Source organism: Aythya ferina (assembly GCF_964211825.1).
Source record: "Aythya ferina genome assembly, chromosome: 2".
In the NCBI taxonomy this organism is placed as follows: domain Eukaryota; kingdom Metazoa; phylum Chordata; class Aves; order Anseriformes; family Anatidae; genus Aythya; species Aythya ferina.
The window spans coordinates 109,047,438-109,071,213 of NC_140297.1; the positions used below are offsets into that span (position 1 = coordinate 109,047,438).

The 23,776-nt window shown below is 41.2% G+C and overlaps 1 protein-coding gene across 25 annotated transcripts in view; it reads left to right on the top strand.

The window, feature by feature from the left end:
• The window catches only part of EPB41L3 (erythrocyte membrane protein band 4.1 like 3), a 141,552-nt gene that overhangs the window by 83,073 nt on the left and 34,703 nt on the right, over positions 1-23,776 (top strand). For all 25 annotated transcript variants that reach the window (XM_084508106.1, XM_084508107.1, XM_084508083.1 and 22 more), the window contains exons 4-7: positions 15,923-16,027; positions 18,378-18,420; positions 22,117-22,192; positions 23,439-23,657. In XM_084508106.1, coding sequence (XP_084364232.1) covers positions 15,923-16,027; positions 18,378-18,420; positions 22,117-22,192; positions 23,439-23,657 — 443 coding nt within the window. The remainder of the gene's footprint in view (positions 1-15,922; positions 16,028-18,377; positions 18,421-22,116; positions 22,193-23,438; positions 23,658-23,776) is intronic.

Consider the following 23,776-nt stretch of genomic DNA (forward strand, 5'->3'; position numbering starts at 1 on the left):
ACAGCAGCCCAGGGTAGGGATGTGACAATCAGTGGATGTGAGTCAGAAATGCCATCCTGTGTTGCCAGCTCTTGTCTTCCATCTCTGTCTGTATGCCATGCTTCTGCCTACTGAAGGCTAAAAAGCAGTGTAATCTAGAAGGACAGGAAATTTAGAAACCTTCTTTTGGGCTAGAATACCAGCTCTGTCAGTGAATCTTAATTTGGATGTATGCCAGTTATTTATCCCTCTGGAAGTGCATTCGCTAGTCAGGGGGATCATTATAGAATCCATCAGTTGCTCTATAGAGTGCTCTGCAAAAGACAAATGCTTTTATATACATTAAATATTCATATCATTTAAAGAAGCTTATTGCTCTCAAGTAGAGCACAACCTACAGCTTATCAATTATGTGTTCATCCAGTTAAAGACCTGACAGCCAAAATTACACTTGCTCACAGATTCAGATGCTTCTGAGACAGGTTTGGTTAATCCATTATCCCCTTGCTGTTCTTTGTTTCACAAACCCCTCTTTCCTATTCCCTATCCAATACTGAGAATCTTTACCGCCTTCCACTGTTCCTTTCTGTCTCTCTCATGCCCAGTACATCGCATACATGGCACCAGGGGCTTTTCATATTGTATGAGATGTATCTGTAGAGGAAAGTGTAGTGGAGGTAATTTCAAAGAGGAGGTTAACAGCAGTTTATCTAATGTGGTACTCTTTCGTTGAAAAGATCTTAAGCAAATGCCAGATAAAAGATTCCTCCTGTCACCCTGCACTGTTATTGCCAGTGTGTTGTATCTATCCTGACCCAGAAAGTCTTTCATGCAGTAAGACATTACGAGCCAAAACCAGGTTAAATAGCTAATGCAACCTGTTAATTCATCCTCCTCCAAAAGCCAAAACCAGAAGTGTTACCATCTGCACTGCTACTGCAGTTCTCGGCTGGGAGCCTGTGGATGGTAGCAGCAGGCTTATTTAAGAGGATTGTTTCCTTTCCGAGGTGGGATGGCTACCTAATGGGACTTCACCTGTCCAGGAACAGCTGTTGGCTTTTGGAGTGGAGTTGTTTGTTGTATGCTGATGTTGTCACCAGCAGAGCAGCCTTGGGTTCAGTCCATGCTTCCCTCGTGTCCTAAAGCAACTGGAGGTTTCTCAGGGATGCTCAGACACAGCAATTGTCACAGCCTGCTCAGATGGATGCTGGCCTGTGATTTCAAATGAGGTGCCCACCCCTCCTGGAAGCAGTTCTCCTTGTGCTGCTCATTGCGCTCCCCAGCTGGCACCAGGATCAGAAACGCCTTTGCTCAAAAGCGGCCAAGTCCATAGCTGGGGCCAAAGCTGCTCTGGCAAAGAGGATGCTGAAGGCTTCTCTGTAAAGCAAGGTAGGCCAATATATTGCATTTACTTGTTTAGTTCTTCAGATCAGCAAAGGAAGATCCAAGACTGTAAATTGATTTCAGATAACCTTAAAAAAAGACAATGAATGCACTAGCTGAGGTTTTTCCTAAGGTGCAGGATAACAAGCAGAAGTAACTTATTTCTAAATTCCTTCCGCTGTAAGTAGGGATCTTCGAGTGCTCTAGTACAATTACACTATTCCTAGGATTTATCCCTCTCCATTTCCCTATCTGCCTCATTTTGTTTTTCTGCTATGTAGACTGCTTCATTTTAATTAAAAGATTGAAGTGGAACCAGCTGTCATTCTCTTCCTTATACGTTGCCTAATTTGGAGTGTCTTTCTAAAACAGGTTGGAATTTGTCTTCATTTCTGCTCTAAACATATACAAGTTATTAATCATAGAGTGAGATCAGAAAGCTATAACATAATCTGTCCAAATAAATGGCAAAATAATTAGATTTCATTTTCAAGGGCCCAACTGTCTGAGCCCATTGGTAATTTATACTCCTTTTTCTACCACTTGGACTTTAAGATCATACAGGAGAACAGTGGAAGAAAATAAATGTTTCCGTGGCAACCTTGCTGTGGCATCTCTGCAGCCCTATATCAGACAGGTTGAGTTGCCGTGTAATTCAGATATTGTGGAGCGTGGAAATCCAGCATCTCAGGAAGCATTACTAGTACCCCCTCTTCTTTGTGGATGGGGCTCAGCTGAGGTAGGAGGAGATTGTTAAATATACATATTTTTTTTTTCACATCCAGTTTTCTGTCAAGCTTCTGCTTTCACTGAAGCATTAATCTGTTGCCCAGTTGCAATAGCCCCTTCTACAATTCTGTGAGGGGCCTGCCTAATCAGGACCATTTTCTTAGCAGTTTCCCCACAACCTCAGAGGCCTTCAAAGCACCATACTTGAATGGAAAGGGTGAGGTGTATTTCTGTATATTTGTAACCGGGATTTATAACCCAGACAGAGGCAGGCTGGAATGGACAGGTTGCTGTCTGCCCTGCACAAGTATGTCCTGAAACTCCTCCTTGCAAAATGAGCATGAAGTGAATGGCTTCTCATATAGCATGAAGCACTGTGTTTAACAGAAATTTTTCTTTTCTTGAGAAAGTGAGGGGGTATGGATGCTTCCTGTAATAAATTTGAGAGTAAGGATGGTCGTAGGACAGACTTGAAGAGTAAAAATGAGCACGCTTATTTTTGCCCTGCCACCATTGCCAGAAAAAAAAAAAAAAAAAAAAAAAAAAAAAAGAAAGTGATGACTTGTGTTTCTTCTCCTGGTTTTCCACATCTGGCTTGTAATACTAACTCCAGAGGAAAAATCCTCCCATCTCTCGGTATACCACTGTACCCCTGCCCGGTGCAGCACTGGAGCCAGCCCTCCCTTCCCCAGGAGCTGTCTCAGGGCAGACGTGTGCTCTGCTTTGCCACAGACAGTTCAATAAGGCCTTTCTTACCCATTTTGAGGTAGAAGTTAAGGTCAGGAAGGAAACTGCTGTAATAAGATGCGCTCTGCTTTCTGAAGGATACAGTTTCAGTTACCCCCTGCACATTTTAATTGTTTAATGAATTCCACACAGTCTCGTGCAAATGGCCTTACATGTGAAACTTATTACTGAGTGCAAGAGGGAATTTTTTAATAAGTCTTTTCCTTTTGACCTACTCTCTGCTTACATTTCAGTTAATTTAATATGAACAGCTTTGTGTTAGGTTTTTGTTCCTTACCTAGGACGTGTTTCAGTAAATGTGACTGGCCTGAGATGCATTGTCGGCATTATACAGAATGTTTTCTGTCCCCAGACCCACTAATTAGGGCTGACTTAGATTAGCCAGGGGATTCAGTTAAGATCTATGTTACCTGACACACGTCAGTAGGAGTCTGAGTATTGCCTGAGTATGTTCCAACTGAATAGATTTAATTTACAACTCTTCTGGTTTACTTTTTAAAAATACAATATATGGCTTTTTTTGAGTTAAAATACTTGTCAATTCAGGAAGCATAATGTTCTGGAAATCAATATCCATGTTCTCCAACTTATAATAATGAACCACGAGGCTAGGCAGAAAAGAGTTATTTGCTTAGGTTTGGTAATTGAAACAAAAATAAAAATATTTGGGCTTCCTTTTACATCTTTTAAATTTTTTAAAAATTTTTTCACTGAAGATAAAGAAATCAAAATTAAAAAAATTAAAAAAAAAAAAAAAAAAAAAAAAAAAAAAACGTCCAAGGATGTTGGTGTGGCACCTTTGAGCTCCTCACAGCTGGGAACATCTGGGCTGTGTGGTATTCATGGGTAAAATCTGTTATAAGATGGTGGGGAAACACACCTAAATGGTTAGACAGCTGGGTCTCTTGTGTTTCCTCCAGTTAATATACAAGTATTTTATAGACTGAAAGAGAACCAAGAATTAAAGCCAAGTCACAGTTTCAGATGTTGTACTAAGTAAGCAACAGGTTGGGCTTTAAATTCTGCCTTTCAGCACAGCAGAGGACATGGTTACAGTGAGAATAAATACCAGAACTTTAAAATTAAAAATAAATAAATAAGGTATTGTACATGTGCTCTTGACCTTTTTTTTTTTTTTTTTTCATCTAATCCTCTTGTCTCTTGTCTTTCATTAATGGCTTCTGAAAATGATTTGAGCAGTAAAATGGTGGGTTTAGGAGACAAACATCTTCATTTTGATATTTTGAGGCACCAGCCATTTTTCACAATGGTGTAAACTATCAAGAGGGCTAGACCTACCTTGACAAATAATTTCAACTGCCCTGAAATTGCACTTTGTAGAGAATAAATCATTAACTGAAAACTTCCAAGTGAAATGTTGCCTCTGGTTCTCTCCCCTTGGTGAACCAGTTGGAAATGAGCCAGGCAACAGGAGCTTGTTTTCCATCTGGCAGACTTGTATTTATGTAGTTAGTTGGTTTTGGTCACGCACACACTCAAACCCAGCTACTGCAGGCCGGTTGCTGGTTAACCTGGGATGATCTTTTACCCTGGACAGGTAGAGGTCTGTCTGCTCCAGTGCCTGTCCAATCTTATTATTGTGTTGCTTCTTTGTTTTTCTCAGTGAGCAGCAAGCGGGGCTCCTGTCCTTGTCACTGCCATTGCAGATGGTGAGACTGCATCAATGTGTACACATTTGTCTTCTCCTGATGTGCTGCCTTGCTCACACTGGCCAGCCTGCAGTTTTTTTCACAGAGGTGCAGCCAGCACCCAGTCTCTGCAAGTGTTTTTTAATCACTACTGGAAAATGAATCACACGTCACAAAAAAGGGCTTTGATTAGCCCTTTTCCCTTCCCTGAACTGATGCTCAGATTTTAATGCCTCCTGCTGTTTCTGGACACTGTGTCTGTTCCCCATTTACCCCGCATTCCCATTCTACCAGTGACATTGGTGATTTTCTTGTCCCTGCTCCAGTCACACTTTTGCCAAGCTTCCCTGCCTTTTGTGGCATAAACATACTGACCCTAAACACACTGGCCTTTTTCTGGGTTATGCAGGTGCCTGTTACTTGTTACAGCTCCCAGCCATCCAGTCTAACCTAATCTCTGACTCTGTTGCTATTTGTTCCTATTTTATAGGTGCTGTCCCCATGTTAACACTTAGAGTTACTGTTTTCATAGCAAAATGAAGCCAATGCTCATTTTATCATCCCCTAAAAATATTAACTGTCTCCTAAAATCCTGACACCTCATATAGGTGACTTTTCCAGGTGAGCCCCATGCAGTGTTTGCTGAGCTGCCTTTATGGTTTGTTACCCCTGCCTGTTGACAGGGAGAACAAAATATCAGAGATAGGACTGGGCAGTGAGGAAACACCTGCATATGATGGAAAGCAGTGGTGGGCGGAGAGATTTGTCTTTCATGGTTGATCTTGCTCAGGCAGAAATGGGTTTGGTCTGAAAGGGAAAAAGCTTTGGTAAAGTTTACAACCACAGGGAACAGAATAAGTTATTTTTATTGACAACCCCAGCACTGATGACGTGATGCTCTCTAAGGTACCCCAGATCTAAAAGTGTGATCCTCATGGTGCCTCTCCTGTCTCAGGAGTGTCTTTCTGTGCTGTGGTTTCTGTGTGATTTATTTATTTATTTATTGCCCTCTAGCCTGGCAATGTAGGTCAGGGAGAGCTCTGTGGCTTTTAAATTCATATGGCAAGATTACACTTTAAATCTGACTATGTTTACAGTGGGGCTTTTTTCAGTTGAAAATAAACCCAATGTTTACGGTTGATTTTTGCTGATAGATGCCAGTAACCATGTATGGTGCAGGTAGTGGCGTGTTCCCCGTGATGATAAATACACCTGTGCACAGTTACACAGTGGTTACACAGGAGAGATGCACATTCGCTGAGCTCATCCAAGACCTGGGAGAATAAGGAAAATATTTATTTTTACACCCCCCACTGGAAAGTCTCAGCTGTTGTATTGGATCCCAACAGACCTTCTTGAGTTACTGCAGACCTTCTTGCAGGAGGGAGTGCAGTCAGAAGGCAAATGGATCGGCTGTCTGTCTGGTTAAACACCAGACCCAAACAATCTGTGTGCTCCAGCATACTGAGCAAGGGTAGTACTTTCTCTCTTGAAAAGCCTCCAAAATCATGGAATATGGTTTATTATTGTATGACAGGATTTAGCAAATGTGTGAGACTAATGAATGTGCTGAGAATTGAACTGCTGTTTGAGAAATAGTGTCCATTATGTGCTTCTTTTTTTTTTTTTTTTTTTTTCCAAGTATTGGAGAGGAATGCCTGTAAGCTGTTACTAGATCTCAGTTCTTGCAGTATGAATGTATGAATTATGCTGATGCATTTGGGGTGCCTAAGCATTTGGTAGTCATCATGTTTAACATGCATTTCTTCAGTTGTGCACATGCAACTGTTGCTGCTACCCTTCAATATATAAAGATATGCTCCAGAGTATTTATTATTCCTCAGGTGCCACCTCCTGCAGCTTAGCATTGCCACGTACTAAGTGTAGGCTTTATTCGTAAACATGCACACCGTGTAGCACACCCACGAGTACACTTAGAGCTCATGTGATACTGGTGTTAGAGTGATCTCTGCTGCTGATGTAGAAGGCAAAGACCCTAATTTGGTTTGATTCCAGCATCAGGACTAGGTCACCAATCTTCTTACGGGGATTTAGCAGTCCCCTGGGTTTTTTTAGATTAGTGCTGGCTCTTTAGGATTGCAAGCTCAAACAGTATTAAAGAAGGTTGCCCTGATAAAAACTATGTCATGTTATACAATGTCACTGACACTAGGTGCAGGTATGTAACTATAGCACAGGCAGTGTTACCTATTTATCTAAATACTTGAATTAAATATTTAAGAGGTAGGTGTCAAAAATGGCTCTTTTTAGGAACAGTAATATATTTCAGTGTTCTATACACAATAAATATCAAAAAGCTGATAAATTATAGAACCACCATGATGAGGGGGTAAAAGATCAGTCTTCACTGTGTGTCAAAATACCTTCTAGTTTATTGTATGTTTCTTTATGTGGCATTCATTTGTATGTGCGCAGCAGTATGGGATAGAGTTCTAAATTAATAATACTGCAGAATAATACTGCATGTTTTATTTCAAACTTTTACATATATTAGACAGCTACACTGATGTACGTGTGGGTCCTTGCGTAGAAATCTTCATAAAGAGAATAATTGGAGAGCTCGTATTGGCATACAGCTTTCAGGCAAAGCACCTCTTTGGATGAAATACATTCACATTTAAAAAAAAAAAAAAAAGCATTTTCATCATAGCTTTTATTAAACGAAAGGTTTCTAACATGTCTAATTCTTAGTTCTCCACACATTTGGCTAAATTGTTTATGCAATACATTGTATTTGGAATTGTGACCTAGAACATTTCCATATGCAGTTTACCAAGGAATTTTAGTTTGTAGTTAGAGAGTAGATGAAAGATTAAACAGTATATCATCTTGAGAACCAAAAAATGAATGTGTTTCATGGAAAACTTATTATTTTCTTTGCCTTTATTTTCTTTGCCTCCCAAAAGGCTATCAGAAAGTTCCTGTTCAGTATCTCCTACCTGTGATGCATAAACTTCTTACAAACTGAATGGAGATTATTATGTTGTTATGTACATCAAGGAGATATGTGTCCTCCTACATGTTCATTTATAAAAGTCTCGGTATGCCAAAGTTAAGATTTTTCTTTAAGAAACAAAGTATTTGAAGTAAAAAGACCAGATGAGTTTGTCTCTTTTGTCTTTTAGTTTTTGGCTATATACATGATGGCAGTGGGATGTCTGTTGTTTGCTCTGTCCATTTGTTTGCTTTGTCACTTCGTTGTACAGCTTGTACAAGTAACTTCAGCAAAGTTTTTGCTCGGTATCAGAGGTGGCTTTCTTTAAACTGTTTTATGTAATACACATAACATCAGTCTCAGCAAACTAAACTTTCAGAGAAAACAAAATGTTGACTTTTCTGGAACTTTCATTACCATTTTCAGCAAATGCAGCAAGGGACTTAGGGGGCTAAACTCCAATGGTTGAGTCATGTTTTTCTTTGGAAAGATCTCATCCTGTTAGTTATACGCATTTTCTGTAAGATGCACTTCATTAAACCAGAGGAAAACTTGCTGATTTTCTGCCAATTAACACTCCAGGAAAGATTCTTCGTCCTATTTTTCTTCCTGAATGCTACACACTTAGCTTCCCGCTGAGGGATTCATTTGAGAAACCACAGATTTGAAGAAATTTGTGGATTCTTTTCTCCTCTGTCACCTTTCTCCTTCATCATCTTTTCCCAGTGGAGAGAAACTGTGGAGGAGAGAGTAAACAGCCCAAGAGAAAATCCTCTAACATTGCAAAGTATGAATATGTGGAAGTAAAAGGAAGTCAGACTTATTTAGAATGGCTTCTTACATTTATCTTCCTTGAGGAAAATTAACCCCTGCTATTTTTTATTTTTTTTATTTTTATCTTCTAATGAAAAATATAGATTAGTTCAAAAACTACACTTTCTCTATTTGGAAATGTTTTGTCCTAAAATGCAGTAATTAGCTTCTAGAATTTCTCAGTTCAGCCCTTTGTATGTTGGCCAGATCAAACTTATCTCAAAACAATACAGGCAATGTCATAGCGAGTAGATTTTTACTTCACACATAGGTAAAAATATGCTTTTTACCAGAATTATTGCTTGAGTTTGGGATCGGTGATTGTTTCTGCATAGATGAAGTGGTGACATGGTCACCTGCTCCTCCAAATTTGGAACCACACTGCACATTTATTTACTCGTAAGGTTGCATGTGTTTGCATATACACATATTACGTGTTTTAAATTATGCACATATTTGCATATGCACATTAAATTATGATATATTCATGATGTTGAGATCCCTTCCACGGAGATGTAGTTCTCATTACTAAAGGGATCTTGGAAACTTGCATGCACTTGCCCCCTTTACAAGCAAGTAATGACTATTGGCACAAGTCATGTTTTTTTCCGAGATTGGGCCAATTTTTGTGTATGATGGGTAATTCATGAGGAAGGAATGTGAACGCTGTCAGGAGGCTGGAATTCAGCCACTCTGAGGCTTGCTTACTGTAGATATCTCAGCTGGGGGAGTTTGTGGGAAGAGAGTGCTTGCTGCGGCAAGTACAAAGTATTCCTGCTAACCAGCTAATCATTTACACTTGTTTGTGTTGCAAGAGTAATTGCAGAAGCTGCAGGATGGAGAGGATGAAAGTTCCGCCTTGTGTGTGTTACTTATTTGATGCCATATGCGTCTCAAATTTTATGTGAGTGTTCCTTGCGTTTGCGTAGAGAAGACCATCATCGTGGCCTGTGCAGTGTAGAAACTGAAGTGTCAACAGAAAATCTTGCAAAATGCTTTTTAAATTGAAACACTAAAATGAAATAAAATCAGGGGTTTGGACACAATTAGAATCTCTTTCATCATGCATTGTAAATGAAAAAAATTAGCTAATACTTCTCTGCTGAAAAGAACGAGGGGAAAAGAAGAGGCTAGTACAGTCACATGCCAAAATACATTACTCCATGCAAGACTGGAGCCAGCACACACATTTATACAGTGTATTGTTGAGACCCATTGGAAAGTGCAAATGCTAATTAGGAATGTGAACCAGATAACCTCAACATCATTTAAAGACCAATTATTTCTACCGGGATTTCATGATACTAATCTGTTTGTCCTTCTTCCAGCAGTCATGCCCACTGGAGTTATTACAGTAATTGTACAGAAGTTAACGCCAGGCCAGTGCTAGTGTTGCGTTGTTCACTGGCAGCTTGACAGCTTTCCCAAGGAAGGCGGCAATGTTATGTTTGCATATGTATTCGTGCAGAAAGAAATGTGCAGACACTTTCCATTTGAAATCCAAGTCCACAGCTGCGGTATCTTTTTGTCTCTGCTCCTTGACTGAACAGAAATGGAGGCAAAGATTCAGCTCAGTGGGGTGCCCTGACCTTGTAGGTACTATGCTGTGGAGATGATGGTTGTGGGTGGCACAAACAAATCCCGTTATAGCTGCTTGGATGGGAGACTCTATCTTTGGATTTTCCCTTGCCTATAAAATTTGCCCTCAATGTGATCACTTGTAATTGCTTTCAGACAGCACTGGCATACCTGCATGCTGCAGACAGCTTCCTCCCCCAGCCCTTGCTCAGCGTTTTGCATACACATGAGACTGCAGCATTGTCTGCAAAAATAGAACCACGTTAAAAATGCGACACTTCGGGGGTTGCAGTAGCTTTAATTTCTAGGAAGCAGAGAGGGCTGTTTTCTGCTCTTCAGCTGCACATACTGTTTCCCTATCAGTGAGAGGAGGGTAATCTACTAGTGAATAAAAATAGAGCACGAGAGTAGGCCAACACTCTGCGCTTTAATCAGGTGTAGGACGATTAACCCCTTAATGGCCTCAGAGGTGCAGTTCGCTGCCAGCAAACTGAAAATGGTGGTGGTTCGGGGGCAGTGCAGGATTGCCAAAACAGGAGCCACAGCAGCTTGAAGGAGATGTTTCTGACAAATGGTGTTTCTTGGCCTGCAAAGAACCAAAATTTGCCCATTGGAGGCAAGTAGTTCTGGATCCTTATAAGTTTCCTCTGGCATAACTGACTTCCAGTCTGGGAAGTACCATCCAGCACATAGCATTTTAAATCTTCCTGATCTCTTCTTTTATCACAATAAATAGTGAAGGTGGTTCACATGGTCTTACTAGCACCTGCGTGACAAGGAGGTGTTATTACATCTTTATATTAAAATGCTGGTTGCTCATTTACCGTGCAACTTTCCTAGTTGCTTATCACATCATAGTAACGTATGGATTTGGTAGTCTGATTACTTCATTTGAGGGTACTACTGGAGGATCCTGATAGACAACAAGGTGAACAAGAGTCAACAGCGTGCCCTTGCAGCACAGATGGACAATGCCGTTCTGGGCCACGTTGGGCAGAGCGCTAGCAGCAGGTGGAGGAAGGTGATCCTTCCTGTCTGCTCAGCACTGGTGAGGCTGCACCAGGAGTGCTGGGTCTGGTTCTGGTCTACCCAAGAAATGATAGACATGGACGTACTGGAGAGAGACCAGGGAAGGGCCACAAAGATGGTGACAGGACTGGAGCACCTCTTCTGTGAGGAAAGGCTGTGAGAGACCTAGGACTGTTCAGCCCAGAGATGAGAAAGCTCAGATATTTCATCAGTATGTACAAATACTTTATGGGAAGAATAAAGACAGAACCAGACTGTTCTCAGCAGTGGCAAGTAGACAAGAGGCAATGGGCAAGAATTGAAATACAGGAAAATCCATTTAAACATAAAAACAAACAAACAAACAAAAAAGAAAAACTTTTACTGCAAAAGCAGTCAAACACCAGCACAGGTTGCCCAGACAGGCTCTGGAGTCTCTATCCATGGAGTTATTCAAAACTAGACCTGACGATCCTGACCCTCTCTGGTCCTGCCTGACCAGGGGCCTTGGACCAGGTCACCTCCAGAGGTCCCTGCCACCTCACCCCTCCTGTGATTCTCTGATTAGATTAATGTGCAATACATATTTTGTGACCGAAATGACAAAGTATGAATAACAAAGGCTTACATTTTTTCACTTTAATAATGTCCGTTCATCTTAAGTACATGACAGCTTATGGGTTTAATCATAACAAAGGAAAACTTTTTCATTTTTCTGCATTAAGAAATACCAGACATTGTACCCAAATGTTCACTGGTGATAATAATTAACTTTGTAATAATCTTGTTATCCACACAGAGCTAAATGAAGTACTGAATTTTTCAGCTCCTCATTCTCAATGCTGTACAACATGTTACTTTGGTCTGTCGGGTTTGTAATGGGGCAGGAGTGGGAGGGATATTGGCTAAATTCCCTGAATTTAAAACATCACAGATGAGGGCAGGAGATATACTTGCTTGTTCATCCACCAAGTACGTGCTCCTTTTGCTGAAATACATGATTTTAGTAGAATCAACTATTTCATTTCTCTTTTTCAGTGCTGCGGAAAAAAAAAAAAAAAAAAGGGTCATCATCAGCAAAGATATAGAAGGGAAGAGTGCCCCCTGGGTGGATTAGGGCATTGCATGGGTTGGGGGCCACGTTGGGCAGGGGCTTGTAGTGGAAAAGTGGCAGAAGTCAGGCAGTGAAGGGGAGAAGTAGAGGAAGGAGAGGTGTCAGATAGGGTGAGCGGTCCTGGCTGGCCAAGAGGGCTGTAGAGCTGGGCTGGGGGGAACTGGGGACAGGGAGTGGAGCAGCAGCGGCAGCGTGAGAAGTTGATGTGGAGGGGGCTGAGCCTGGGCTGTTTCTGGGGAAGCCAATTAGGGACCCGGAGAGCCTTTTGTGGCCTTCTGCCTCCCAAGGAAGAAGAGGCTCAGGTCCAAAACCAGAGGAGAAGCTGGCGAGGAAAGACCGCTGCTTCTCCTCTCCCTTGCGTGTGGGAATTGCTGGCGGGCACAGACTTGCCAAGTTTACTGCTGTTGGCTCTTTTCACTGGGAGCTTGACCAAGAGGCTGGTTTTTTTTCCGATTTCAGTTTCAAGCGAGAGCTGTGGGCTTTACAGAGTTGCAGGGAAGAGTCTGTGAAAAGTGTAAAGTTTTTACTCCCTGACTTCTATACTCATTTATACTGTGCAATGTATGCTTTGCATTGTTTCTGTGGTCTAAATATCCCAAAGCTTGAGCAAAGTGGCTCTTTTTCACATCTCTACATTTCATTTCATCCTATTGATGCCTGAAATGTAGCTAAGAATATTTGTGGGGGAGACTCTTCCCATGTTTTTACCTTTCACAACTCTTCAGTTATATGGCCAGTATGTTATAGCATGGAGTTTGTTTTGTGATCCACTAAAAGCATTGCAAAGGCACTAGGCACAGATTTTGACCTGTTGAGAATTGCTTTACATTTTTGATATTAAACTATGATTGCCTTGTCACCCCCAAAATGGTGGAAGGCAAAGGTTTAGGGTGAGTTGAGGAGCAGCATGATTTTGTAACTTGACCTTTCTCTACTTCTCCTCATCCTTTCCCTGCCAAAGCTATGATACCCATTGCCTTATCTGTCATGCTTATTTGATTGCATGGTAAAAGAAAAGTAATTAACAGGAGCGTGGGAGGTCTGTTCGTTTGCTTTAATTATATATTCCCAGCTAAACCTCTTAATGTCTCATGGATTTATGAAGTAGCCTCCCCTCACTCTGTTTTTGTGCTTTACAAGGGTGGCAGTGGTGGCTCCATTTCCAGGCAGCATGCACCCCCAAGTGAAAGGAGCCCTTTAGATCCTGCGCCAGTGGTGGCATGCGGGTCAGGTCTCACTTGGGAAGAGGCACTCTAGTAGCAGCTCCTCTGTCTTAATGCTGATGGGCTTTTCTATGGAGAGTAAGGAAAGTCATCCTGGTAAAGCTGAGACCCAGTGAAGAGAGCATCCTTACCAGGAAAGGCTGTTAGGTACACATGGTGTTTCTGAAGCCCTCCTGCAGAACCAACAAGACTTACCAGCATTCAAATGCATCAGGAATTTTGTGAAATTGAATTTTGGCTGAGTGAAGCTTGGGCATCTTCCTAGGGAAGGAAGAGGATAGATTTTGTCACAGGCAAAAAATAAGCCATGCAAGTTATTCCAGGCTTGCTATATTTAATCTCACTTGCCCACAGTGCATAGCCAAAAAAGAAATCCTGAGTGTTTTTATTACAACATAGCTGCACAGAACTGTTTCCTACAGTTCCCTATGAAAACATCTTACCTTGCAGCTGCTAGCTACTGTTTCTCACAGCTGACATCTGTGTGGCTGTAGAGATTGGCCACATAAAACAGCTCCTGTGTTGACCTTGTGTGACTCTTGAAGAGGACATTGAAGTGTTGAAGTGTCACAATTCAGCTGTAAATGGTGCAGTGGGGCAAGCAGGTAACCTGCTTATTCCTCTTCATTTAGTATAAACAGTTTGTTATCAAGTAGAAAAGCAAGAAATTTGGCAAAATACGGCATTGCTTGTTTGTAGCAGAGATGTGACCATTTTGGCTTGAGGGCACTGGCGTTGTTCCTCTCTGCACACAGTAGTGGAGTCATCTCCAAGGAGCAGCAAATGTAAAACTACCAAGCTCCGTTATCTATTTCCAGATTTGGGGATTGAAGAATTAACTAAACATTTGTTTGAGATTATGAAGGAGCTGGGTTTTATTTATGCTTCCTGATGCAGGGCTGGAAGCGTGTGACAAGCCTAGAGCTGGTTGCTCAAATGATGTTATAAGGCACAGTAAATGAAGTTAATACAGTACAGCTTCAGTACATTTATGTGGCTGGTTTCTCTCTCAGCTGAAGAATACTTGTTAGGTTGTAACAGCCACATTCTTCAGTTTCCCCATCAATAAAACTGTAGAAGATATTTCTCTGCCTTATGTACCACCAGAACCTCAATACAAATAATGAATTTAACAAAAAAAATAGGTTCCTCTACACAATTTACTCCACCATTGCTCCTAATGTTTTTTTGCCGAGTGTTAGACAGCAACCTTTTATTTATTTATTTATTTTGTTATTTTCTGTTGGCTTGCTTACCACTTCTAAAATAGTTTGAGGCCAGTTTTGGGCTCCGCAGTTTTGTTGGCATAGCCCTGTCAGTTTGGATTGTGAAATATTCGTGCAGCCTGGCCAACACTGCTGGGCTGGCAGCGTGGTATGGGTGCAGCTGTATTGACAGAGGAGCATTTTCCTCCACTTCATTTGTACAGCTCAGAGAGCTGGTGAGGGAAGGACAATGCTCATGCTCACCGAGGGGCTCTGGTGAAACTGCTGTTGTGACGGGATGATGTAGTGCCGAAGGGACGTGGGTCCAAGTGGGTGACCTTTGAGGAATGACAGGCTGTCACGAATATGCTCGGCGTAACATGACCACAAATGGCCACTGCGTAGCACAGACAGAAGACAACAATCTCTGTAGTGCTCTGGATTTGTCCTCGTTATTTTAATGAAGTTGAGTTTGGAAGAAGCGTTCTGTCTGCTTTTGTTTCAGCCTTCTGTGTTGCTTTTGAAGTAATTAGTGTATTTCCATTCTGCTTAAAGTCATGTGTATGTTACAGATAAAGAAACTGGCTGGCTGACATCAACTAAAATATTTATGCATGTGTGTGTGTTTGAAATTAAGTGGTGAGGTTTTTCCATTAGCTGAGGTGCATGTAGGGAAGCAGACAATGTCTGATGGCCCAAACAATTTTGAATTCTTTGTCATAGTTAATGCATATTAAAGTTGGCATGGGTAGCTTATAAAGAGGACATTTCTGGCTGTGGTTTGTTTGGTTTTTTGTTTAAGATTTTTTTTCAATGTCATATGCAACAGTAAGAAGTAGAATGACCTGAATTTTTGCTGCCCAATGTGAGAGAGATTATGATGCTTCTGCTAAGAAGTGAGACAGTGAGACATCTTTCCATATAACATGTTAGCAATAATGAAGATGAGTGGAACACCGGAAAACTGCTTTCTTACCTAATTGCATTCCCTGTGAGATACGAGGCTCTCCTTGATTTCAGTAGATGGTATGTTGCATTCCCCTATATATCAGACAGAGAAGGATCCTGGAATCAGTCTACAATGTTATTGAAGCAAGACGTGTCTCCACATTTGGCTTTTCCTCCAGTAGATTGCCCCCAAGCCACAGCTCTGATAATCCATTAGAGGGAATATTTTGTACCATTGCCTGTTACTGCTGTTGCAAACAAAGGAAACTGGTTTATTGAGATATGACCTCAGAATAAATTTGAAGTTGCAATTTCTGAAAGACAGAAGAGGTCTTTTAATTGAAACTTGAAACATGATACGTACTGCCTTACTTTTAACTCCACGACTTTTTATTTTAATGAAAAGCAGATTTGTCCCATTCAGCAAATTCGTATGAAGATCTGATCAATAGGTCTGAAAAATGGCTGAGTTGAAATAAATCATTTCTGGGTTACAAATTTGAGGATTAAACATAAAAAGTGTTATTTTAATGGTTATATTACTTTATTTTTCAAAGGTGATTTTTTTTTCTTCTGTTCATTTCCCACAGAAACGTTCCAGAGGTCAAGTACTATTTGACAAAGTGTGTGAGCATCTGAATCTTTTGGAAAAAGACTACTTTGGGCTAACGTACAGAGACACAGAAAACCAAAAGGTAACCTACAAAATATTTGTTGGCCTTCAGCAACCTGACAGTTGGACATCAGAGCTTCCCCAATGCATCCCCAGACAGTTGCAAACAATCCTGAAGGTGTTTTTGTCTTCCTCATCAAGTTACATATATGTATCTAGAGCTGTTATTTTTTATAACTGATTGTACCTCCTGAGAGCATCCCCTGGGCTTCCTTGGCCTACCTCTCTGTGGGCTATTAATGGCATGAAAGAAGTTAATCATGTACCTGTCTCTCTTTCTAGTATGGTTTATTTCATTACTGCCATAGATGAAAGTCAGATTTACATTTCTGTGTATATTTTTAAGTGTATAATATTAAAATATGGCTTATTTAATACAACATTTGGGATCCAGATAGGCAGGAGTTGCTTCACTGCTAAGAAGTTTTGACTTCAAATCTTGACCTGCCTTGTCTTATGCATTATGTTTGATTAGGCTAAAGACATGTCTTCAGAAGCAGTCAGCAGCTATAGTGAATCTATTCTGCATATCTATGGCTCAACTTTAACATTAAGTGAACTGTGTATTAAGATGATTTAAACTTTGGGTAATAAACACATTTTTATGGACATGTGAAAGAAAGAATAGCAAAGGCTAGCTTAAATGCTGTGTGGGGCATTTTAAGACAAATATTTTGAAAGAATCCAGGAACAAAACTTCTTAGCAAGATATGCCACAGACCAGCAGAGATCACCAGGTGATCTTTTGTGCTTTGTATATCCTCAAAGGTCTTCCCTGATGAAGCTAGAGTTATTACTGCCTCTTTAGCTCTTTATGTCTTGTGAGAACAACTTTATTTTCTAGGCTTCCTTTTTATTTCAGTTATATATGATACAAAAGAAATCAGTGTTCTTTTGTTTTTTTTTTTTTTTTTTCTCTTCCTCTTTCTTTGCAGACTTTTAAATATGAGGATTTTGTTCCTGTTTCAGAAAGTCACTTAAGCAGACACTTGATCCATGCTAGTCCAAGATAACACTTCAGCGTATACTTAGTTAAGCAGATGTTTAAGTACATTTCCAGATAGCTATGCTTTCCTGTACTGGAAAGAAAAAAATGCATGCATGTGGCTAAATTCATGCATGTGGCTAAGAAGTACCAAACATTTATAGATTACCAGTTACTTTACAGAGCTAAGCAGCTAAAAACCGACTGACACCATATTTATTGATCAATAACATGCACATTTCTAATGTCAGAGTACTTAGCAATTCACCTCCATCCTCTGCCAGATAACCTCCAGGCAGACAGTAACGTGTCACATTTGAAAACAGAAATCCTGGTGCACCTTTCATAGAGGCACATAGTGTGCTTTTACAGAAAGCTTAGAAATGGTTGGAACTCTTCGGGCTCGTGTTTTGCGCTACTGACTGGATTTGGACAGCTGCAAACTGGTTGTTTTTGTTGGGTGTGGGAGTTTTTGTGTTCTGCCCGTTTGATATTTCTTTAATATTTTTTCTATGATACATCTGTTTTTCTTTCTTTGGACAAAGTGGAACTTTCCTCAGGGAAGTGAACTTTATGTTCTGGGCTGTGTGAGACATTTTAAATATTAATTTGATTCCGTTAGAGGACAAGGCAGAAGGCACAGGGTCTCTCTCTCCCATTATCTCTCCCAGGGGCAGCACTCTATGAACAGCAAGCTCTCACTGCAGTGGCAGCAATAAGAGACCCCAACCTGCTGCTCACCTCCTCTGGAGGAACTTGGTCTCAGCCTGCAAAGCTCCTTGGTATTAGGGGAAGTAGTAGCACATTACTGTGACAATCCCCCACCTCCTCACCTGCCTTTATGTGCTATCTTCTTGCCTAGCCACCAGCCTCAGATGGCATGGATGGGGGTGGTCTGGGCCACAACTCTGTCCCAGGTCCCCCCATGCTCCATCATGCCCTCATGCTAGCAGGGGGTCACAAACGGTGCAGTGACCTATGGCACGCTTGTGTGTCTGTGACAAAGCTTTTCAACACATGCAGCCCTTCCACAATTCAAGAAAAAAAAAATTAAAAAACTAACAAGCTTGTAGAAATTCAATTGGTGTTATACCAGAAGATACACTAGGAAAAAAAAAAAAAAAAAAAAAAAAAGGTTTCTGTGGATTTATTATTCTTTTTTTTTTTTTTTTTGTTAATTTCAACCCTGCCCCCCCACCTTCTGGGAAGGTCAGAAACAATCTGGATTCTGCATCCTAAAAGTCACCATTATCCCTGCTTACTGCTGCTCCAAAGAGGAAGGGGTGGGCGTGCAGGTTTTCTAGCTTTGTCTCATAGCACTGTTTTAGAAATTATGTTGATTGTACTTTCTGATTCAAATTGAAAAAAGGAAACATTTTCTTTTCAGAATTGGTTGGACCCTGCCAAGGAAATCAAAAAGCAGATCCGAAGTAAGTTTGTTATTGTTTGTGTGTTTTTTTTTTCAGGGATTCTGGAAAAAAAAAAAATTCTGGTGTACCTAGACCCCAAAATTTGAAAAAAATCCCTTTTCCTTCCATACTGTTTCATCTGTTTCTGCTGCTGGCACTAGGCATGGCCTTCGTTTCTCCATGAGTGTGGTCTCTTACATATGGAAATCTGCCTCACAGAAGCTTGGTGGGCTACAAAGCCTCTTCTGTCATTGACTCCAGCCTCCATTGTAACAAAGGGACAAAGCTGGTGACCCCAATGTGGTGTCTCAAGCTGGAAGATCCCAGTGGAAGAGATACTACAGCTCTGTAGTATCACTCATTCCACTGTGGTCACGACCCCTCCAAGAGCCATCCATAGGAAAGGTGGGGGTGCCCTGTCGCTGATGGGCAAGAGATCTGCCCCACTAGATGTCCCTGTGGTATGAGTGCTCCACGCACTGGCCCCCTGCTCATGGGGGCTACGAGGCAAGTGGTTTGGGGCCATAGCCCCCTTGTCCCCACCTTTCAGTGTATAAGGCAGCACAGAGCTTGCTTCCCCCTGGTGTGATGAAACCTCGTCTTGGATCTGAAGTTCCAGAGTCATCTTCATCCTGTCTCTGGAACAAGAATTACCCACGTGTTTACCCTATAAAGAGTTCAGGCAGTTACTCAGGCTCGTAACACATGAAATTCCATTACTGAAAACAACTTGACATTTGCAGAGATGCAAAAACATGAAGTTTGACATTAAACGACGTAACCCTAGGGACTATGATATAAGTTATTTCTTTATGTTACTGATATTCATATGAAATCCAGGAACACTGGTTAGTGCTCCACATTGAAATGTTTTAATGATGCAAAGATAGTGCTCTAAAATATCTTTCCTTCCTGCATGTCAAAAGCTTGAACTTTGCTTCTAAAGTGACCATTCAATTTGCAGAGAATCAGTCAATTTTCTGCTTCACGTGAATATTTTAAAAAGCCCCGTTGTTAAATTTAGCTGTCTGCTGCATTAGAAATTCAAAAACGTCTGGAAGGAAAACTGTGTCAGGGCTGCCAGGCTTGAAACTTGACCTGCCTTTTTTTCACCCTCACTTTTTCAAATTGATTAAATGTTTGTGTGTGTTTTTTTTTTTTTTTTTTTTTTTGGCAGGAAAACCTCAGTATTTTTGTCTTTGTACGTTTTGTAAATAACCTAGCACCTGTGCTTTTACAAGCAAACACATCTGGTGGTTCACATTTTTTGGATCAGGTCTCGCAAATGAGTCATTCCCCTCTCCGTAATTCAGAGGGTTACTTGACACTGACTGCAAAGCTTCCTCCGCTTCTCTGAGCAACTGCACCTTTCCACCAGTATTATTTTCATTACGAGTTAAATGATCAGCAATGAAGAACAATGAAAATCTGTGCTCCATTGTATGCCTTTTTCCAGTCCATGGAGAAGGTGGCTCTGGAGAGAAAGGTGCTGTAGACCTTCTTGAGTCAGGTTATGCTGATTGTCAATGCAAGTAAAGCAGCTCAGCTTCAAACTGCTGATGTGAAATGCATTTAATATGTGCCCAAGCCATGAGTTGGATAGTGAAAGATAGTGACAGCGAGAGAGAACCAGGGCAGAAAAGTCTAGTCCTGGACGTGGAGCTGGGGACAGTTGTATTTGCAGGAGATGACAGTGATAATTTGCTTGCTCTGGAGAATTCACTGTAGAAGTTTGGAACAAGAGAAGTGTGGAAAAGTAGGACTCTTATGCATGATACTTTTCATGAAAGGTAAAAAAAATAAATAAATACATATATCATCCTGCTTACTTAGTGCTGTACTGCACTCAGATATTCTTGATTCCCCTGCAAACAGGAGATTTCATTCCAGTGTCTAAGAAACAAGGTCATTGCTGTGCTTACAGCCTCTGGTTCACACCCCATTAGTTTAACCCACTATGTTTTATTTTAGCCCCTGTAGTTCAGGAAGAAGGCTTCTTACTTAGTCACCTTAACTGGCCGTGCTCCCAAGGGTTATAAAGTCGGTTTCATTTGTCTTTGTGTGTGCTGGAGGCATGGGCATAGATTTTCAGGCTGTGGTTTTTGAGGCCCCCCAGCCCTCCACTGGGAGGGGCAGCAGTTGGACCGTGCCCCATCCTCCCTGCCGGCCAAATCTTCCTTCCACCAGGTTTTATGGTGCAAGGGAGTGGAAAAGGTCTTGGAATAAGGAGCCTGAAAATTTCAGCAAGAGGTGAAACCCTGATGGTAACCATCAAAGACTCATTGTGCATACAGCTGGTTTTCTTGGGTTTTCATGTATGACCATAGCAAATGGGACTTTGGATAGGATGAGATTTCCTTGAAGTCTCTAAGTAAATACTCCCAAACATCCAATCGGGAAAACCTTACAGCATTTCCAGGCAAGCAGATGTTCACTCTGCCCAGAATATAAGCTTCTTATACCACAGAGTGTTCCAGATACACCACCAAGACCCATGTTCATTGGGAATTACCTAGGCATAGGGTACTTCTGGATCGAAGATATGGGAAAACCTTGCTCTGAAGTGTTTATAAGGAGGAATCCTATTTTTCACAGCATTCATGAGCATTTTGTCATTACACAGCCAATATGGGACCTTTCGAAAGATTTATGCCTAGTTAGATTTGTAATTAGATGGCAACACATTTCAGAAAACTGAGATGTCTTTACTTTGGCTTTGGTTTCTTGACTGCAGAAATACTGTACCTTACAGTAGAACTGCATATGAAGAGGTGTATCCTGCAACAAAGGGCTCAGAGAAAGTCCTGTTCACAAGATACCACCATGTTGCTTGTTAGCATATTCTGGTTTGCGGTTTTGTTACTGCTTTTCATTTGCTTTAGAGACATGCACTAGTATAACCTCTCCATTTCTAAATAACAGCATTCATATTTACATTGCTGTATTCAACACTTTCTGGTTTTCAGTCTTTGTATTCTTTCAGGACAACATCTAAAAGTAGCACTCCAAAACGCTTTTCACTAAATATTTGCAGTGATGCAAACCAGTTATCCCAGGGGTGATCTAAATCGACCAAAATTACTAACTGGGAATTTCCTGGTGTTCTGTGCTTAAGGCCTTTTTCTTCAGCCGTGGTGCCTGTGTTTGTCCTTGCAGTTTTGTCGGCACAATAATTTCTGCCTGCTGGCAGCAGGAGCTATGTGCTGAGGCAGCACCCTGAGATGATGCGGCTGAGCTGCCCTGGGCAGTGCCCATCCAGCACATCACCCCAATCGGCTGCCCGAGTGAACCCTAGCTTGCTGTGTTTCCAGTGCCTGCATTCTGGGTTTTTGGTTTTAATACATGTATAGGCTGTGTTTTCAGATGGTTAATTCCAGTAAACATTTGTGGGTTTTTTTTTGTTTTTGTTTTTTTTTGTTTTTGTTTTTTTCCAGACTGAATTTTCCTAAATATTAGCAATAAATTGCTACTCCCTTAGAGCCCTTACTTCAGTGAAAATCTTACTAAATAAGAAAAGAGCTGTAAGATCTGATCTAACAGTGTAATTATGAGACTGGAAAGTAGTATCTTCAGAAAGATATACAGGAAAAAGATACTATGTCCTGTTCTTATGAATTTCTTCACTGGGGTATTTGTAAGTCTGCTGGTAACTGAACAGCATGAACATCTTCATTTGCACTTACACTGTACTTTCAGTAAACATGTGTTCTCTTCCAGGTGGTGCTTGGCAGTTTGCATTTAATGTGAAATTCTACCCTCCGGACCCTGCCCAGCTATCTGAAGATATTACCAGGTGTTTAAAGCATTAAATACCTTTCTAGAAGGGGCTGAAAAGCTGTTTCTGAGAGCGCTTATGCTCTAATTATCCAAGAAAAGGAATGTTTTGTATTCCCATTGGCTTTCTTTCTCTTACGAGCTTACGGAAAATATGTGATGCTTTGGCAGAAAAGACACTGTGGACAGTGTTTAGTTTTCTGAGCTCAGACAACTTTATTTTTTACAATTTAACCTCAAAATCAAGCTTTTCCAATATGCATATTCTTGAGAGTTGATTCGAATTTTCACAGAGATGCCCAATGCCCATTTTTGTCTGTGGTAACAAGATTTTATTGTCAGCAAAATTATAACTGTGAAGGGAAAGAAAGGGGATGAGAATGAGCATGCATGTCAATTTTATGTGTCACTGGCTAGATGTGTTGTTGGTGTGCACGGTATGGTGAGTGTGGTGGTAACAAAGTCAATTAGCTCTGCAACCTGCACCTCTGCTGAAGGGAAGGATTGCTCTTTTTTGTGTGTGTAACTGGGTTCAAGACACAGAGGCTATATCTGCAGTACTGAGCTTGGGAGCATTTCCAAATTCCTCCTAACCCACCTGAGTTCTCCATCAGCTCCATGTTGGGGTAAGCCATGTTGGTTGTTACACCAAAAATTGTACCTGACCAAGGGCACACTGTCATTAGGCTTGTAGCAAAGCTTGTGGAGAACTCGGGAGCTCTCTCTCACCCTTAAATTCCTGAGGGAACTCTGTGCCTTAACCACGAAGCCAACACGCTTCACTTCATTTCTGGATTCTTCTATCTGGTGATCCCTTGCACTGCTTGTCATTGTGCTTATAACTGCATGTACCATTTAAATGTATTTTTGAGAAAGCTTCACAGTTTGCTAAGGAGACATCTTTTGAACTGCTTGGAGTTCAGCTACCCCTTAGGGAACATTATTTATTCTTAAAGAAAAAAGTTACCAGTTAGCAATATATCTCAGTGATTTATTACAGAAACCGATGGGGTAATTCTCCATCTGGGTCACAAAACAAAATAGCAACCCATTTTATTAAGAAATCTCCATGCAGCTTTTTAAAGATTAATTAAGCATTGCTACCCACAAGTTAGGCAAAGGGTGGTTTTAAGTCTCATTATCCTTGCTAATGCCTGAAAAACCTTGAGCTTGGGAGTTTTCTGCCCATCAGCAGAGGACCCCTGGCTCCTTGCTGCTCTGTTGTTGGCGGGCCCTGTCTGAGTGGTGGTGGTGCTCCCCTGCAGGTACTACCTCTGCTTGCAGCTGAGAGACGACATCGTGTCTGGCAGGCTGCCCTGCTCCTTTGTCACGCTTGCCCTGCTGGGCTCCTACACCGTGCAGTCTGAGCTCGGCGACTACGACCCCGACGAGTATGGCAGTGACTACGTCAGCGAATTTCGCTTTGCGCCAAATCACACTAAGGAGCTGGAAGATAAGGTGATCGAGCTGCACAAGAGCCACAGGTAAGATGGATGGATGGAGGCTGTAGCCTGCCTTCAGGTACATCCTGAAGCATAAGAACATGTTGAAACCTGCTGTTACGTACTTCTGAAGTGACAGCACTTCATAAAAGTACTTTTTG